At 39.1% G+C, this 19612-nt stretch overlaps 1 protein-coding gene across 1 annotated transcript in view; it reads left to right on the forward strand.

Moving 5' to 3' along the window:
• LOC110059337 (uncharacterized) overlaps positions 1 to 19612 on the forward strand; it is a 70127-nt gene that overhangs the window by 26417 nt on the left and 24098 nt on the right. Inside the window, exons 34-50 of the mRNA XM_089278607.1 lie at positions 427 to 498; positions 674 to 745; positions 1392 to 1463; positions 2033 to 2098; positions 3092 to 3163; positions 3270 to 3448; positions 4583 to 4716; positions 5966 to 6224; positions 6993 to 7059; positions 7801 to 8124; positions 8751 to 8920; positions 10201 to 10301; positions 10539 to 10703; positions 11365 to 11584; positions 12857 to 13002; positions 13948 to 14123; positions 15146 to 15393. Coding sequence (XP_089134733.1) covers positions 427 to 498; positions 674 to 745; positions 1392 to 1463; positions 2033 to 2098; positions 3092 to 3163; positions 3270 to 3448; positions 4583 to 4716; positions 5966 to 6224; positions 6993 to 7059; positions 7801 to 8124; positions 8751 to 8920; positions 10201 to 10301; positions 10539 to 10703; positions 11365 to 11584; positions 12857 to 13002; positions 13948 to 14123; positions 15146 to 15393 — 2543 coding nt within the window. The remainder of the gene's footprint in view (positions 1 to 426; positions 499 to 673; positions 746 to 1391; positions 1464 to 2032; positions 2099 to 3091; positions 3164 to 3269; positions 3449 to 4582; positions 4717 to 5965; positions 6225 to 6992; positions 7060 to 7800; positions 8125 to 8750; positions 8921 to 10200; positions 10302 to 10538; positions 10704 to 11364; positions 11585 to 12856; positions 13003 to 13947; positions 14124 to 15145; positions 15394 to 19612) is intronic.

A 19612-nucleotide genomic window follows, 5' to 3' on the forward strand; every position in this document is an offset into this window, starting at 1 on the left:
AAACTCAAAAGTACAATAAGTTGTCTATTGATATGCGATTTTCCACTGGTATTTCCTCTAAAGTCAATGAAGTGGTTAGCCTTATTACTGTAAGAGTCGGAAAGGGAGCTTCAATAAATTAAAGACATTCCTCAAGTTAGTACCCCATGCGTAAACTACATTGAGATGCCATGTTGAGCTGAAACTACGGTGCTTGAAGGAGAGCAGTAAAACTACCTAAAACGTCACGTTTAAAAACATTTTAACCGCACAAGAGTCCCGTGTAGAACAAGATTTACCTTTATTATTTATTTTATATGTGATAATGAAAGGTTCTGAAAGTTTTGTGAAACACTATGAGTCTTGATATTGTATATTCACCATTCTTATCACTGTCAAGTCACTGATTATTGGTGAGGTCGATAAACTGGTGACTGTCTTTTCTAGGGACATGTCCAATAATATGATCCCCACCATTCAACCTGGAGAGCTGGACCTATTTACTAGCCTCAGAAGGCTGTAAGTTTCTTGACTTGTCAGTTTGATAAATTTAATATTTATAATAACTGTTTTCACTTTCAGCAAAGGAGTGTTTCTTTTTTTGTTGTGGTTCCGAAGTTTTCTTCGTCGTTGTAAATCAAACAACGTTGCTTCACAATTAAATTAAATTAAACAGTTAAATTTTGTTTTGCAGAATACTTCAACAAAATAATATCTCAGCGCTTGGAACCAACTTATTTCAGCAACAAACAAGCTTACAAGAATTGTAAGTACTGAAAGATTTATCAACTTATTCAACTACGTACCTGGGATTGACATTTAGATCAGCACATAGCAACTTTTGTCGATCACCAGTATCTTTCACTATTATTTGAATACAAAACAATTCCAGTGACAATTATGTTTATTTTAAAAAAGGAATTGTTTCAGAACTTGTTAAAGCTGTTTCCAAAGCTTTATACTTTGTAAGATGTCGTTAAATTAGTTTGGTGGAATGAAGTTCAAATGGTACATAAAACAAAAACGAGCTCTCAGCTGTAAAATACCAAGACTCCTTTCTCATCTTACCTAAGTTTAAAGGAGCTCGGTCACAGTACTTTGGTTATGTACAAAATTACTTTTCAATTGAAGGAAACTTGAAAATAGTAGTTTATTAAGATGGAAAAACACCAAAGAACTAATAACAAACTACACAGGAACACGGATAGTTAAGGATGGAGAAGATTAAAACGGATTACAAACGACGAACTTGATAAAATTTAGGCCAAAAAATAAATAAATAAAAATCTAAATTTAAAAGAAATTTAAGCTAAAATTGTCAAGATGTGCAAACTGTGACATAGCTCCTTTAAGATATGTTGTTCATTCCAAGAGCTAAATCCAAGTTATTTTTTTACAATTGCTTTGTGTAGAGATCTGAGACAGAACAGCATCAGTGAGGTTCAGGCTGGAGCATTTAATAACTTGGGAAGCGTTATACGAATGTAAGTGTTCTGTTGGTATAGCCTGAAAATTTATGCCTTTATTTTTTTTTTCAGGCAAGTTTGTCATCGATGTTAAATTGAAATACGATAGAATTCTGACAATAAACTTTGAGTTGAGTATTAGTAATCATTGTCCAAAAGGCATTTTTGAGCGGTTTTATTCTCACAAAGCTTTTGTATTCATTTAATAGTTTCAAATACAAATACAGCAAGTACAGTTAAAATTAAACATTTTTTGAAAGTACTCGTTAACGACATACATTATTTTAAGACAGGGTGTCTCTCACTAGCCTGTGTAACAAGTGAATGCCTCTTTTTTTTCCCTCTCAAACATAAATTACGTTGGAAGAAAAGGACTGTTAATTATATACCATAGATATCCCACATGGTGGAGCGTGTATTTGGAAGAAACTTAGCATCTGAAAAGCTTAAAATGCACATATAATACATTTAAAAAAGTTAATCTTTTAGCTTCTGCTGCAAAATCAAGATCTTGCTTGCTTTTTCCTGACATTTTCACTCTTGATTGTGTCATTTTGGTCATACAATCATTTTTGTATTCCTTCCAGATATTTACAGGATAATCAGATTGTATTCTTGCCCACATTTCCTTCGTTAGGAAGTCTAAATGTTCTGTAAGTATTGCCCATTCTGTCAGAATCATTGTTCAGTCATTATATCCTTGATGATGGTCAAAATAGAGGGAGAGTTACAATCTTGTTGCTAACCCAGATTTTTTTTTTCTTGTCCCATATTCCTGACATGCTGAATTCGTCATCTTTCCTGTATATTCAGTTATGAATTATGAACGTCCAGTGAAAAATTGAGAACCCAGAGATAAGTATCCGGGGTAAATAACCTTGACAGAAAACAACCTGAGCTGCGATAAGATGCTGGGTCAGAATGCAATGATAAAAGATGCCTTGGTAACCCTTGGTAACCCTGACTTCAAGCTAAGCTCACATGAAATGCTGGGTCAGAATTTTGACGTGTAAGCTTGCCAGAGGTAGGGAAATTGTCAGGGAAAAAATTCTTCAAGTTCAGGCAAAAGTCAGGGAATTTTATCTAGAGTCACGGAAAAATGAAATTATTTAACACGGCTGAGTTAAAACATTGAGGTTAGAGTGATCTCAGTGGTATTTTTCATTAATACAGAAGGAAAATTTGTTTAAAAATTACCAGTCTTAATGAATGAGTAGAAAGGACTGCTGTAAGGGAAGGCTAGAACGCCGCTACTATATCTGACATTTTGTATCTATCTGGTCTGGAAAATTTAATTTTCTTATAGGGAAACGTCAGTGAAAAGTTAGGGAATTTTGAAAAGTGATGTCTTTGGCAACCATAACGAGGCGTTCTCTTCATACTTGTAAAAAATTTAAGCAAATTATTAAGTTCTCTAATCTAGAAATTAGATGGCCTTATGGAAATTGTCATGTCAATGTAGCCCCTTACCTTAAAGAGTAAGAGCTTCCACTTTAATGTCGCTAATTAGCATCTATCATTTTTTTGCATGTTTTTTTTTCTTAATTTTAGAATTAAGTGATAGTTGTTGAACAGTATTATCTTATTAACTGATTTTGAAAAGAGAACGCTGAATTACTGACCAATCATCAATTTATTTATGTTAGTAATTTACAGAACAACAAGATTGAGAATATCGGCCAGGAATGCTTTGCAAATCTTTCAAATCTGGGGAGTCTGTAAGTTGACCTTCCCAGTAGTTACTTTGTAGTGTTCTTACTTTTTACTTTGAAATTTCTGAAAGATCACAGTATGAGCTCACGAAGGGTACATTTATCTTTGCAGGAACTTCAATGGGAACAATCTTGCATGTGACTGTAATGTGTACAGCTCTTTGGTTGCTGTGATAAACGCTCTAAGTCAGGGTAGAGCCGCAGTGTGTGTGTCGCCGCCACGAGTTGCCTCTGTGGAATTTTATCCCGGCGGATCTTACGAGGATCAACCAGTTCAAGATTTCACGTGCTGTATGTACTCAGAACCTACACGTGATACATTATTTGCACTTATAACTTCCTCGGAATGATACAGTGAAACCTTAAGCGGACGCCATATTAAGCGGACACCCTCTCTATTCAGTGGACACCAGTTTGAGTCCCTAAATTTTCTTCCCACACTTACTGTAAAATAAACCTGCATTCAGCGGACACCCCTGTTGAGAGGACGCGGACACCAGTATTGAGCCATTTTGTTGCACAAAATCTGCAATAAGCGGACACAAGGGATTTTTTTACTAAAAGCTCGGCTCAGACTCACTTAACATAGTCCAGCGATGTCGTTTTAAAGCTAAGTAGATTCCAGATTGATGCATTGACTGATTGGACATTATGCTATGAGCAGTGTTTGATCTTGCACAGTGTTACACTGTGTTACAAGAGGGTTAATAACTAAGTGTTATTGCGCACTATATTAGAACCTTTTCAGAGTAGGTATCCTGTATTAAGCGGACACTAGTGAGTGTCCCAAGGATGTCCGCGTAATTCAGGTTTCGCTGTTGTTTGGTTTTCTCTTGAGTCCGGACGTAGTTCGCCTTTGCTTTGGGCAAAACTGCAGAAGATTAAAATGGATTTCACTGGGGTAAACTTGAATGAAAAAACAGTGGCCTGATGTTTTTCAAGTATATGTCTATCTGCAGCAAAAGTGTCATTTATCGTGCACGGATGTGGCCGGGACTTTGCCATTGAAAGGCTGTACCTCAGCCAAGTACAACTCACGGCTGACAAAAATCGACTTAAAATGCACACCGCATTTAATTTTTTTTATGATTAAATCTGTCGTTGAACTCAGAGGTGTAAGAAGGAAAAGCTGGAACATTTAGAAAAGCTTTTGCTTGCTCAATTAACCGAGCTTCCTCAGCTACTTCATCAGCTGTATTAAATTAGTAACGACAAGTGAGGTTATTTATTTGGGTCCCAAAGAGTTTGTTGAATAGTGTCACAACTTTATGGCAGGTCAAGCCGATTGCCTCAATTGTATTCAAGATTATTATACCCTTCATGCGTTGTCTGTATTACGTTTCCTCATTGAATACCGGGTAATACCCTCTTGTAAGGGATTTGTTTTTCATATCCTAACATCGCTGTTTCTTACCACTTCATTAGCACCTGTAAACATATCTGCCTCAGCCCCCGGTGATTTTCAGCTGCAAGTGGACTGGGACAGACCCGAAGTGCTATATCCGCCATATTCGCTGGACAAAAATACCACGTTTGTGGATACGTGGAATATTACAGATGTAATGTCACTTGTTACTTGTTACTTGTTACTTGTTTTTTGTTAAGACATTTCTAATATCAGAAAAGACCTTCTTCAGTTGGTTAAGTTTAAATTGAAGGGTTTTCCCAGTAAAGTCTTCTGTCTCTTTATTACTGGCATTTTTCAGGACTGGAAAGCCCTCGAAATTAGGAAATACCTTGGAGGTTCTAGAAATCTAAAAAAAGAAATCGGACCAAATACGCTATATTCCTAGTGATCGAAATAACAACATGATACACATCGGAATGCGCTGAAGAACCACTAATTTTTGCTTTTGGTGTATGGGAAACCTAAAGCAAACTTTGGAAAAGGAAAAAAACAAAAGTTTTCCTGAAAATGCCTGCAAACCGTGCTATTTAAATCTATTTGTGGAAACGTATTACTGTGGTACGATTGGCGAAAGCTGCACCTGTGATATGTTTGAAAAATGCTTCCAGTAATCGCCACAAGAACAAATTTTAATTTTTTTTCTCCTTTGCCAAAAATGGCAATGGGCAAGACCTTGGAGCAGTGTTAGTCCTGGTAGAGCACATTTGGCAAAACCGTTGTGATGCATCGATGACTGCGGTTTACAAGGGAACGTCATTCCATTTGATTTCATTCCATTTTATCACGGCTTACATTACAACACTGAGTACAACGAGTTCAAGAGTTGATTCACGTTTGGAAGAAAATTGTTTTTAAAACAATTGTCCCCTTGAGCTATAATAATCAGTAACCAATGTGAAGTCAGCCATCTCTAGTTGTGCGCACCAATCAGTTTGTGAAGAGCAAACCTGTTCTTATTTTACAGCTTACAAAGTTTCGGGTTAGTTTCAGTTTATTATTGTTTTTGCCACACACTAATTTCAAATAAATTTACAAGGAAGGCAAGGAAGCCCATGGACGCCAAAAAGGCTTATATAAAGGACAACCTTCAGAGATATTAAAGACTAACTAAACGTTCATAGTTGTCTAAAACGTTACACTGGTCGTTAGTTTTTTGGACTTGTTGCGTTAATTTTTGTCCAAAATTTGAAGACAATCCAAAAGTTGTCTTGAAGTATGACCTGAACATCGGTATCTCCGTTCTCCTTCACGACTCGACATTAAATATTCGTTTTATTTCTATCTCAGTGGCTCACTTTTTTTTAACCAGATTCACCAATGCTCAGCCCTTAATGATAAATAACAATATGTAACATTTTTTCAAACACCGTTCTGAGACGGTTGCTGTAACTTAATTGCAGGTTAGAAGTGTGGAGTACAATGCGACCTGTGACAGTGCAGATGCCGCCTCCCTCTTTGGCTCAACCACAAGCGATTTTTTCTTGTTTGAGCAAGCTGATGGGGTCCAGGCTGGTATTGACTATGTGTGCCATGTAACTATGACGGTAGAAGCCTTTAATGGAACAAACTTACCTGATGACCCAGGGGGACAAGGTTCCATTGAAACTCAGACCTCCCCTAAAAGTGAGAAAGCAAGTATCACCACCCTGGAGGGAAGGGGTAAGACGTTGTTGCACACTATTCAAGATATTATACTTTTTGAACTTAGTTAGTTTTGATTGAGAAAAATATAAACAGGTTAGAACATTTAGAGAGGAAGCCACATCAGCTTTAGCTGGTTTTCATGCGAGACCTCTACACTGATCATACTGGAATTTCAAAATGTTGGTTTTCAGGAGGGAGGAAAACACTAGAACCCTGAGAAAAACCCACAGAGCAAGGCGAGAACCAACAACAAACTCAACCCACATATGACATCGGGCCAGAATGAAACCAGAGTCACATTAGTGGGAGGCGAGCGCTCTCGCCACTGTGCCAACCTTGCTCCCCCAATATAGAACATGTATCAAATACCTGAGACAGTGTTTTACATATATTTTCCAAGCACCTCAAAGCTCGTCACAAATACCCCGCTGCCCGTTGTCTTTTTAACTTTCTTCACGTTGTCTGGGAATGTGGTGGAACACCCGTCTCTCGTGATTGATATATTACTTTTTTTTCTTGATTTATAATATATTTGTTTAAAAGGCCGTACAGCATTGAACAGCAATGTTACAACCTCCCCAGGATCTCCACACCACGTTGAGAGCAAGAATACAAATTTATCTTCATCGTTGAGTTACAGAATAAAAATGGTACAATGTATTCTGCGTATTTGTATAATGGATTGTTTGGGAGGGGGGGAGGGGGAGTTTGTCCCAGACCATTCAAAAGGTCAGTGTAATGGACGATTTCACTTATCTTGTCTTTCTATTTCTGTTTTCATAGCTCCTGTGACTAATGCTTCCCTAAACAGTTCCAATTATTACTTGGACGTTACCTATTATGATTTCCAGTAAGTGAATTACTCATTAAAACAGGTCGCTTTCTCAGTATAGACAACTTTTGTGCTGCAGCAGTCATTTCTGCTGATAAAAAAATGGTATCTTTAATTTGTTTGCCCTTTCCTTCATCGCAAAATCCCTAAAGTTGAAGAGGTCCTTTTACCCCCAAAAATATAAAAAGTAATATTTGTGTTGATCACAACAGTGATTAAACTTGTAATTTAAGGTACACTAATCGTATCCTACTATGGACAAAACGTCTGAACAGTTTGGTAGGAGGTCAATTTCTTTAAAGTATGTGAAATATACGTATATATATTTTACCATTTGCCCATTCATCATGCCTAATATAGTGTGGAAAGAAAGTTCTGTGCAATAGCCCAGGGCTAGTAGAGTTTCAGTCGGCCTGGTGGATGTTGTCCCCATTTGTCCGATGGGCCATAAGAAAAGCCAAACATTTTGAGAAAATACTGTAAGAGACAAACTTTTGTGAGGGTTAGTGAGAATGACTTTTAGGGTGGTAAATCACAGTTAGAGCTTGCTCAAAGGGCAAGCCGGATTTTTTTTTGTTTGTTTTTGTTTTTTTGGTCCCCTGTTTAATAGTATTATAAATTTTCTTTAGGTTGTTTGATTTTTTTCGCGGAAACTACGAGGTAATTCCGTCCTTGGCTTTCTAGGAGATAATAAGCAAACAGAATTTACAGTTACGTTAGTGCCTCAACGGATTATAACACATGCTTATTTCCTTTCAGGTTTTCCGATGGTGACTTTACCGGTATTGGTGCGTTCAGGGATGACCTGTACCGGAATCCTCAGTATGTGCACAGTCCTTATGGGAGCTGGCTGGCAATATCAAACAACCCAACTGGTGACAGTTTTTCTCAGTGGTTTAGAAGTGATTCAGGCAGAAACATACATTACGAAGAGAAACTGGAGCTGGGGTTACAATTAGAGACAGATTCTAACGGCAATCCAGTGTTTCGGCATTTTAACGACGAATTCTTCCCAGTAGATGGCCGTGGATGGGGAGCTGAAGGACAGCGTGACTGTTTCACCAATGCGCTCAGGAATTATGGGTATGTTTCAGGCCTTGTGTAGTTTTTGTGTGGTTCACCCTGCCATGTGAGAGGCGCTGATGACTAACGTGTAGCATGGGTGATGGATTATGGTTCATGAAAAATCGAGCGATGTAAAATGTTTGTAGAGAACTTCTCAATTGAGTGTCGAAAGTAATCAGGCAACAGCTTTGGTTTCGATTTTGGTTTTACTACGGTCTGAGATTGGCTGAGTAGTCTAATTGGTAAGAATTGGATTGGTTTTGGTTTTACGTAACTTAATTGAATACCGCACTATTGAAAATAATTATAATTGTAATTATAGTTATATACCACACATGGAAGATGGTGCTCTAGTGATTAATTCGACGTAAAATTTGGCGGGTTTGAGCTCTAGCATTTCACGTTATTTTTATGTAACGTTCTTCGTCTTTGGTAAAATACCTTACTTCACTCGGGGTCTCTTTAGTTGGATGTTTAAATGAGTACCATCATTTTGGAGTGAAAACTTCCCATACCGATACGTGGTTGACAGACACCGCATTCAGGGTCAGAATTTTTAACCTTAGTCACTTCATGCTAACGAATCCAGAACAAGCCCTAGTTCTGTAAGCCATTTGGCTCTATCCACTGTCTTCTCTTTTCAGATTCACGACTGCAATACGCACAGCTTTCAACTTCTCTGGCAACGAAATGTTAACATTCTCTGGCGGCGAAGAGCTGTGGGTGTACATTGACAAGACACTTGTGGTGCAGTTATTTTCTGATCCATTGGACTCTGATGTTCCATGCCGCACTATCAGCTTAGCAAACGTTGGTAAGATGTAATATAAGTGTAGTGTGCCATTTGTCAATGACGTACAAGAGGAATTATGTTAAAAATAATTAGGCATAGCTCGAGCGAAAAATTACTCAGTCTGACAGAAAGTTTTAGATATGAAACAGAAATTGGTGTGAAGGAGCTGGTGTCAGATCAATGCGACAGCAATCTTATGGGGAATACGGCAAAAGTAAATCAATCTATTTCCCCCTCGGCTCATCATCGTTACGTTCCAAGGTCAAGATCATCACAATTAACTCTCCGTATTGTCTGTATTTTGAATTCTATTGGAATTCTGTCAAGAGTTTTACCCTTATAATCGTTCATTCCAAAGCGCCCAAATTTAAAATTGAAATGTATTAATTTTCCAAGTCTCTTTTGTCACAAGTGCGAAAAAAAAAAGCGGCCCAAAATGAAATACTGACGTTATATATTAAATGGGCACATACCGTGTAGGTTTCTTCCAAAGAGGAGGAGAGCGACACTGACCATGCCGTTGTGGATTAGAGAAACTAGCCACCCAGGAGATTAAAATTGTACAGTGCGCGTCTCTTGTTTTATAAAAGTCGAAAAGTGTGATTTCATGTGTTTATTAATGTTACGAAGTCTCTGTGGAATACAAAGCACTTATGATTCCAACGTCTGAAAGTGTGTTTTTGTCACCAAACGGTCTCGGCATGCACTATTTAACAATTAGATTATGAGCTCGAGATTTCTATGAGGTGATAGTTGATGAGGCCGAAGGCCGAATCAACTTTTACCTCATAGAAATCGAGAGCGAATAATTTAATTGTTTTAGTAGAATTCTAACTTAAATTAACGCAAATAATGGTTTCCAAATATTTTTCGACGCATTATTGAACTTTACGCTTTAACAAAATCGCACGTATTGAATTGTCCTTGGTAAATTTGCCGTTGTTTTCGCGCGCGCACCGGTTTTTCAATAATTTTAAGTCAAGAACCCGTTTATGTTCTTTTTGTCTTCTCAGGAATATAATTATCCATTTACATCTAAACTTTCTTCCAAAACTTCGGAAAAACGATAAAAACGTCGCATTTCGTGGACGACCGACAGCTACTGCATTCTAATGGCTAATAGTATACGAGTAGCTCAGCCAATCAGATTGCAGCATTTGCATTAGTATACTAGTAAAATTCTACTAATATGTTTTATTCATTTATGACTTTAGTTCTTCCTTGTACATTTCCAGAATTAGCTTATTGTTTATTGTACTGCAATCAATAATCATGTTTATCTACTGTGTTTTCTGTTTTAGCTGGGAACGGATCTATAGTCCCCGAAGGTGGTTCAGTTATTGGTGGAAAATGCCAAGTCAGTGGTTCTCTTCCAGCAGAGACAGCTAGCCTGTCCCTAAGGGTAATGTTTCTAATGACATGTGCGCTTCTGTGTCCTGTTTGTGGATGTGTTTACTTGTGTAACCCAGACTAGCCTAGCGTAGCGTAAGGTAGCCTAGCTTTCTTTAGTCTGGCCTAGTCTAGCCTGAAATATATTAGACTAGTCCAGCTTAGTCCAGTGTAGGCTATCTTAGTATAGCTCTAGTCTAGCCACTCTCGCATTCTAACCTCTAGTAGTTTGTCCCGGTGTTTATTGTAGATCAACGAGGCATACCGTTTAGATGTCTTCATTGCTGAGAGATTCCGTTGTAAATCACACATTCTGTTCCAGTCGAGTGGAGTATCATTTCTGCTAGATGACGCCCGACCTGTAGACTATTTTGCAGTAATTAGCGAGGATGCACATGTTGGATCTCTTGTGCAGGTTAGATGTGTGGCCGATAAGTACACTTGTAACAGTTCCAATTAAAACATAGCCTCTTGCGCAGCTGTTCTTTTGGCTTGTATCATCCAAAGGAACTTCTGCTTAGGAGGCGATGTAGCTCATGTATCCCTTCCAAAATTTTGGCTTTTACGTGATAAGATATCGTTTCCATTTGTGTTTAAAGGGAGCGAAAGTTATACAGAGAGAAATTGCAGTCGAAATCATGTACACCTCTCTCGTTCTTAGCCTTTACAATCTTAACGAATTAAACATTCAGTTAATCGAGTAGATTATGAAAAGTTCGTCTACTGTTCCACCTTTTTTCCGGCGACGTTTGCGCTTTGGCTTTTGCTTGTTTCAGTGTATTATTTGCGTTGGTTGTGATTGGCCAAATGTTGAACCACATTTGATAACTTTGCTGCACAGTCAAACCTCTGTCCTCATTCCGGCAAAATAGGGACACCTCTATTTTACGGACAGTTCACTTAATTCCAGCAAAACCAGAATTAAAGTAATCCTTTCCTCTGTATGACCGCATCCATAAAACGACAGTCAGGTCCAGTCCCTTTTTGTCCGTATTAAAGAGGTTCGACTGTGCGGGGTACAGAAGTCATAACATGACAACATTCTCTAATAAATACTTCCTTCTTGCGTGGCTCAGGTTTTCAACGTGGCAGACGATTTCTCCTCTGGGCCGTACAATGTAGACATCCTTGAAGGAAACGAGCAAGACAGGTTTGAAATCCAAGATGGAACCTACACGGCGCCCAATGCCCCCGTCACTCCAGCTCCACCCAATTTCATTCTTGATGGAGAGACGATTTTATTGTGTCCAAATGCTACTGATGATCCACTGACTCCCATACCCAATATAAATTCAGGTAAAAATATGATAAAATTAACTGACTAACGTCCTGCGAACGACCACGGAAAATACCCAGAAAACTTACTGAGACTTTTTAGGCGAAGTGTAAGAATAAGTTCGATTGTTTGGTGCACGAGATATCATAGACCCATTTCAAACGTGTAAACAGAATCGACACGAGCTAAGGTGTTTGTGTAATTTAGCTTCGCTTTGTCGTTAAGCAAATCTTAGTGTATTTCATCTGACAGAAATAATTCTGTCGTCACGGTTTCATTGGTTTATACTTCTCATTGCATTTCCAAACCGTGAGTATTGATGAAAGGTAAAGGTAAAGTCTGCATACGAGCCAAGTGGCCCATCAGGCCGGAGTTTATCCCGGTTTCAGTAGCATGAGGCGACCAGGAGCATTTCTACTCCCCCTTGGATGGGATGCTAGTCCATCGCAGGGTTACCCACCAGCATTAAATTCGCCGGTACCCATTTATACACCTGGGTGAAGAGAGGCACTGTGAGAGTAAATTGTCTTGCCCAAGAACACAACACAATGTCCTCGGCCAGGGCTCGAACCCAGAGCACTCGCTCCAGAGTCGAGCGCACTAACCATGAGGCCACCGCGCGTCCCATAGTATTGATAAAGGCCAACTTAATTTGGTTTGGTGTTTATGTGTACCAGAATCAAAAGGTGTATAAAACGGTTGCTTTCTCGAGATTACTGATCCTTTCACTCTTTCAACCCTTAAAAAAAACCTATTTCAAAATTGAATTTCTCTTTTCTTTTAAAGTAAAACGACTAGCACCAAATAATATATCGCTCAATTGCGTTCACTTGAACGAACACGCTGTAAGATTTTATCCGCAGCCAGAAACGTTTGAACCTCAACCTCCTGAGAACATTAGCACTGAAGAAGTTTTCATTTGAATGTTCGCATACTTGGGCTTCTCTCAAAGACAAGACATTTTCGCCAAATTAGTTGGCGTGCGGTTTTACTCCGTCCGAGACAGAATCGATCACACCTTATCAATATAATACCTCATAACTTAGTAAAAGTGAATTCTGAACGTCGTAAACAGTTCGAATCCAGAATATCAGTGGGTGTGTGTAGTGTGATAGGCAGCCGGTGCTATTCTTGAAATAGAATGTTGCTGGTGTCTGACATTTTGACAACGTGAGGAGAAGCCGTCTTCGCACCGAAGTGAAAATGGTGCGCTCATTCTCTGGTTGCTGAGGTGTCTTTGTGTGGATTTCCTAAGTAATTTTGCACTGCAAACTCTCTGCTATATTTCACAGGTATTCAATCATTTACTTCTATAACCACGTCTAACGCTTCGCTTACGCTGAAAGCTCTTCTGGACTTTGAATCCACCCCATCGTATGAATTATATCTGAGAATTACGGACATTAACAAAGGGTGGACAGGGAATATTACAATCAAGGTAAACAAATTTTGATCTATTTTTTTTTTTCAGAGTCAAATCAAACCGAACTATATTTTAATTTAATTCAATTTAATTGGTCGTAATTAGCTTTTCTCGAGACTGTCTACATCAAGAACTTAAAGCTTAGTCTTAATAAGAGCCTGAGGATCAAAGCCTCCAAATAGTTAGATATCTTTTTGATGTGTTTGATTACATCGTGCTATGTCATTGCTTGTGTATACGCCTAATTATCCTTGATATATAAACTGTCCATTTGTTTTGATCTAGCCGCTTGACTATGACCTCCGTACTCTGAAATAGAGCCAAAATACAGTATAATCTTTTTTTTTTTTTTTTTGCACTGTAGTAAGTCAAAACTTGGTTTTCAACAAAATTATCAACCCTTGGACTCGTCTTCTTTATGTTGTCGATTGACAAACCTTCAAATTTTGTCGTCGTTTGTTGGAAAAATAGGTCAAACATAAATTGCAAATTGCACTTTGTACATTTACTCCATTTACTCACCTCTGAAAATCTGAAAAAAATACATCTTCAATTTGGGGCCGTTAATTTCCCTCATAGCCGTTATTAGGGTTGTCACGCAGCGCTTCTCCCCACTTGTGGGGAGAAGCGTTGCGTGACGACCCTAATAACGGCCATCAAGGAGACTATGGGGCCGTACGATCACTTCATGCGTGTAAGAAGGTACTTAGACACTATGTTTGCACTGTTATGGCCAACCGTCCAACTTCACACACTTTTTAAAGGGTCAGCGTACGGTTTTCATGTTCACTGCATGCTTATAATCAAGCTAAATCTTTCCCAATCTCAGCCATTCTTATTCCTTTTTGGTTTACTGTTTTCTTTGGTGTTTTCTTTGTAAGTAAACCTTGGGGTTAGACGTTACCTTGCACGTCCCGAAAAATAACTCATTATGTCATATGCATATTTTGTTTGGTGCAGGTTATTGTTGAAGATTACAACGATCACTGCCCTTTCTTGGCAGAGGTCAATATAAACCTGGACCTGGAGCCCATTCCGCCGCTTCAGAAAGATGCATTCTTCACCGCTGCAGCCACTGACAGAGACAGCGGTCTGAATGCTCAAATCAGATTCAAGGCCAGCGATCCAGAGAGAATGTAAGTAAAATACCCCAAACTCATCAGAGTTGATCTTAACCCTTCTGGCTCATCATTCAAAGGATTGCATCACAACTTGTAATTTAAGCGGGGGCTACACTAGACAGGAGGCCATCTCCTTTCTAGGACTAACGTGCAGAAGGATATTGCTGGGTTATATTCCAGCACTTTAAATTAACTCGAAGTTAATACTTTGCTTTCCATCTTTTTCCCCCACTGTTGCATTGCGCAACTTTGCATTGACAAATATACACTTCACAGTGAAAGGTTGCGTGGTAACAGCTATTGTTTTCTATTGGTTTATTGTCATTGTTACGGTTGCTTTTTCGGAGGTCTGAGACTCCGTCAACTAAGTTAACCCGTGTTTGAGTAGTGCTTTGAACATTATTAATGAAGGTCGTCCCAAGAATCTGAGCTTACAGTGGTTGTTTTTGTTTTTCATTACAGCATTCTCCATCGCTTTTTATGTGCAATTTCCCGGATATTTTTCAAATCACCCAATTTCCAGCAACGTTGTTGGGACGAAATCCGATAGGAAATCGAACATTTTCAGTTTTTAATGGACAAAAACCTTGTAACAGAATAACTTTCAGTATATTACAGTCCTTTTGACCTTTTCTAAAAGCTAAAGATATAAGTAGTTGCCTGATATAGCACCAGACACAATTTTCCATGGGAACTCGAGAAAATAAATGTCAAAGTTCAGAGAAATTGTGCAAACACAGGTAAAACTTCATCATCAGTTTCATTTCACCAGTACTTTCAAGTGTTTCAGATGAACTCAGTCAAAATTTGTTTTCGACATTTGTTGTTGTTAGTAATGATTTCTTTTGAGAAGATATTTAAAACAGTCGCACAGAAGTCTGCAATACGGTGTAAATAACCTCGGTGCAAAATTTTTTTCCGCTTGTTACTCGAACTTGTGTGGGATTCCTTCTTAAACTCTTTCCTCCTGAAAGGACGTTTTTCGATTCCTTATCCCTGCTTGGTTCGACTGTATCATGTCGTTTTTCTGTCAACAGACCCCACATCAATTCTACAAAGTTCTATGTTCAGAATGGTACTGAGGTAGTATTTAGTAACAAAACTGTCAAGTGGACATACAAGTACTTCATATTTGCGGTGGACGGTGGCTCGCCCAAGCGAGGTGACCGCATATCCGTGACTATCACATTTGATGCATCCTGTGAGACCACTGGAGCCATTGTGCCTGATGCCATCACTGGGGAAGTCTTTTTCAGAGCTCCTGGGCTCACACGCTCCGAATATCGTAAGTCACTCCCATATCTCTGCTTAAGTTTATTCAGAAGCTTTGTGATACCTGTTTTGCAGTGTTGTAACCAAGGAATTGGGCGCCGTTTTGTTTTTCCGTGACCTTCGACTTAAAATCTTGTCGTATGCTAAGGGTGAACAATGACTTCAGTGACGGTCGCTCTCAGTGTAGTAGACCGTTACCAACTACCTAAAGTCTTTGCAAGCTCTTTATTGGTAACTTCTGGGTGTCATAGTAGAACGGTTTATTTCAACAGGCCACACGGTTATAACCTGTGCAATATTGGCACACTACATGACATTGTTGTGGTTACAATAAGTCGTCTCCATTTTTAACTCGTGATTATGATAGCAAGTGACGAGTTGTAGTGGCTGATCAAATTATGCAAATGACATGCAAGTGAAAGGTCGATCTTTCAGTGAGTAATAGGCCACGTTCGATATATCAATATTCTAACATTGATCCGAGTCTTTCAGGACAAACTTCTATATTTAGTGGTGTCTCCTTTGTATCCAAATCTCGTATGGGAATTGAGGGACAAAAGAATCTTTAAAAAATTGCAATTTTGTCCTGAAAGTCTCGGAGCAACGTTAGAATATTGGTGTATCGAACGTGGCCTGTTAACGAGTGATAGCGTAGGTCGGAGTGATCAGATTATGCAAATGAATGAATTTCCGAAAATGAACAGGAGAGTTAGAATCCCACTTGTAATTGTTACGCACAATTCAAATTGTTTTTCAATCCATGTTTTCCAAATTCATTTTTATGGAATACGAGAAATGCAATTATTGAAATGTCTTCTCGTTTTGACTTCAAATATAGTTCTCGTTATCTACTGCAGGGCCAATTGCTTTCGCCTTCTTAAAAATGCGCAAAAAATAACACCGAATTATTAATCTTCAGCAAAAATGTTGAAAGATTGCCCATCTGACATTCATTTTTTACTTGACGCGACAACTGATGGCTGGTTGGCACGGGCGCGTTTATCAGTTCTAATTCCAGTATTACATCCCGCTTATACAGCAAGCCACCCTTTCGAACACACACATAACTCCTAACTACCTATGGAACAATTTGTTTGTAACAACACTGCGAATTCTTGGCTAACTGAAGTTTATGCTATGCAAGCAAGATTGCTCTGCGATTCGGGCGACGTAAATTTTTCTCCAACTGTTTCTCGTGTCAACAGGTTTAAGTCACAAACATCCAACTATTTTCTGTTTCTTAATGCACCTCGATCACAGTCGCAAGGGAAATTAAGTATAGACTTTTTTTCCTTTGCTTCTGCTCAATAGGTCAAATCTATTGCAAATACAACTATAAAGCTCGCTTTTTTCATCCTGTGTTCGTTTGCCAACCACAAGCACATTTTAACAGGGCGAATTTTTAACTTGCTTTTAGCTCGAAAAACAAATTATCGTTTGTCAGTTCCGAGACTTTTGTACACGGTAATCTTGCTTTTTGTCCTGATATGTCTAATTGGTGCTAAATTAGCATAACTACGGCGAGGTTAATTTGCGCAACAATTCACCATCTGAGCTTCATTAGAATACGTGTTGTCAAAAGCCATCCGTTTTTTTTTAAATTTATTTTCAGCAAGTTAGTTTCCATTTCGGTTTTCTTGCTTAAGTTCTACAAAATTGAAGTGGATTTTAATTGTAATTTCTGCTTTGAGGAAAGGGAACTTTTCGATTTAGGAATTGACAAAAGGAAAAATAGAATTCTGACATGCGTTGCTATTTAAATTCAAATTTAAATATTGCATTTTGAAGATGGACATTTCCAACGCAGCTGAGGTTCAGGAACATGACATCTTTGCATGACACAAAAACTGCTGTCGCATTTACTGCTGTCAAAAACTAGTTTTCTTCTGTTATTATGATTAAGTTGCGAATAATTCAATTCAGTATTTTGGCGTGTAAATCGAAGTAATCGTAGCTTGCTACGTCAGCCTGAGGCCGCGTCCACACTACGCTGGCGAAATTCGTAAACGCAGCTACGGTCAGGCCTACCGTCCACACTAATCCGTCACGAAAACGGAGCTTTTCGATAACGTTCTTCAAACAGGAGGAATTTGAAAACGCCGGCTTTGTGTTTTAGTGTGGACGGAAACATTTTCAAAAAGAAATGATATTCCCCTGAAATGAATGATATTCCTCTGCTGGAGTTTTCGTCAAACGCAAATACAAAATGACCGCTGATTGTTGTGTTTTCAAATTTCTCCGACATAGTGTTGACGGAAAACACTTGATGCGTTTTCAGAGGGAAACCTCTCGTTTTAAGTTCCTCCTGCGTTGTGTAGACGGGGCTTTAGCTTCATTAAAATGCATGTAATAAACGGTCAGCGTCTTCCTGTCTCACTGAAAACTACTTATATTCAATTTTTCTTTTTTCAAATTCATCAACCAAAATCTACAAGAGATCTTTATTGAAAGTTGCGGTTTCGTAAGAAAGTGAACGTCCCCTACGAATGTAAAAATAGGTCCGCAATTCGTACTTGTGTGGGATTTCAGTCAAATAAAAGTTGATGCACTATGGAAAAATCAGAGAACTTGTAGCTTTACAGTGAATATTTATTCATTTTGTCATGTTGTAGTGGTGAATGTCGAGTAACGATACCGTAGAAACCTAGATATAAGAACCCAAGTAGCAGACGAAAAAACGGTTACAGGAGAAACATGTTTTGGACTTAAAGCCAGGAAATTCGCTCTCTTAGGGTTCGGTTACACGGCGGAGCTCTTTTTGCCGTGGTAAATGATCCTTTTACCACGGGATGCTGCATTTAGTGACCATGATCAATATTTTCAGACGTAAATTTTTCGTGGTTAATACCCATGAATACGTCAAAAAGATCACATGAAACTCCCTGGACATTTAATGTGGTAAGTTGTAATTGTTGTTTTGATGTCCAAGGTATAAGAACAAATCACGATTCTCCGTTTGACATAAATACGTAACTGCAAAGGAAAAATGGTTTTCCTGCGTGTGACATTATTTTTTACCTTTGCAAAATCAGAAATCCCGTGTAGAAGTTGGCTCACACCGTACACTAAAACCCAGCAAAACTGAATACAGTCAGCAGACATATACTTGTAGGCCCAAGTTATTCGGGGGCGGGGGGCTGGGGGGAGAGTCATTGAAGTCAAACACATTTTGCAGGTTAGGCTTGTCTTTCGCAACAGGGGCGAAAATAAATGACATCATCGCAAAGCACGTGCAAACGAGACGGTTTGGTTTCTCGATCACTCGCTCGTTTACAGTTGTGATTCTGGACCGTGCAATCAATAATAACGTGGCCTGTTTGGTCGTAGTCTGCATTGCAGGCGTATTTTGGCGAGCGAGCGCATTTTGATAAGGCGAACACTATCTTGGGAGGCTTGGGGAAAGACGAAAAGGCGTCCTGGGTAGTAAGAGTGAGTCTAAATGAGGGGTAAGGGAGTGGGGGAGGGGAAGGAAAAATGTGTTTGCCGGTAGTCATAGGCCGTTCGTCCACGAACGGAGTCCGAGATTGGTGCGGTGTGGAGCTAATAGATTGAAATTTGCCAGTAAACTGTAAATCGATATATTGCAGTCATACGGACCCCCAAAGCAATACACAAGGAGACTTGCGGCTGGTGCATTGGTAGGTACTAATTTCGATTTCCTCCGTGATGGACTTGCTTTCTCCAGCGTTTCGAGGGTACTTTGGCTGCCTTTTATATTTTTACTTGACAAAGCTGTATTGGTAGGGTTGAGATTTCCGGCCACAGGAGGTTGCAGGCCGGATCAAAAAGTCGCAGAGAATCTTGCAGCAATCGCATTAACCAACTTGACCACAAATTTCGGCCAGCACGACTCCAAGGCAATCCTGCCGCTTTGACGGCTTGAAAAGATTTTCCGACAAAGAATGGCTTTGCTTGCCAAAATTTCCAAACTTCACTTTGAGAGAAACCTTGTATCACTCGCGGTCTTTTCAGACATTTATACGCCATGTATAACAATATTATTCTCGCCGATGTTTGGCAGCCTGTGGACTCAACTCGTCCCCAGGGCCTTCTCCACTTTTCAAGAGGTTGCCTGTGGGTTCTCCATGTGCCTGTGTCCAGTCGAAATTGTTTGGAAAAGTACTCTGAAGCCAAGATATGTAAGAGTAAGCCTAAACCAAGGAACGGCAACATAAATGTTGTCTATATTTATTCATCAGCCGAAGTATTGGAATCAGTCGCTAGTTGCACGG

The sequence above is a fragment of the Orbicella faveolata genome, unplaced genomic scaffold (genome assembly GCF_042242905.1).
Source record: "Orbicella faveolata isolate gen_17 unplaced genomic scaffold, um_ofav_v1 contig_46, whole genome shotgun sequence".
Classification (NCBI taxonomy): domain Eukaryota; kingdom Metazoa; phylum Cnidaria; class Anthozoa; order Scleractinia; family Merulinidae; genus Orbicella; species Orbicella faveolata.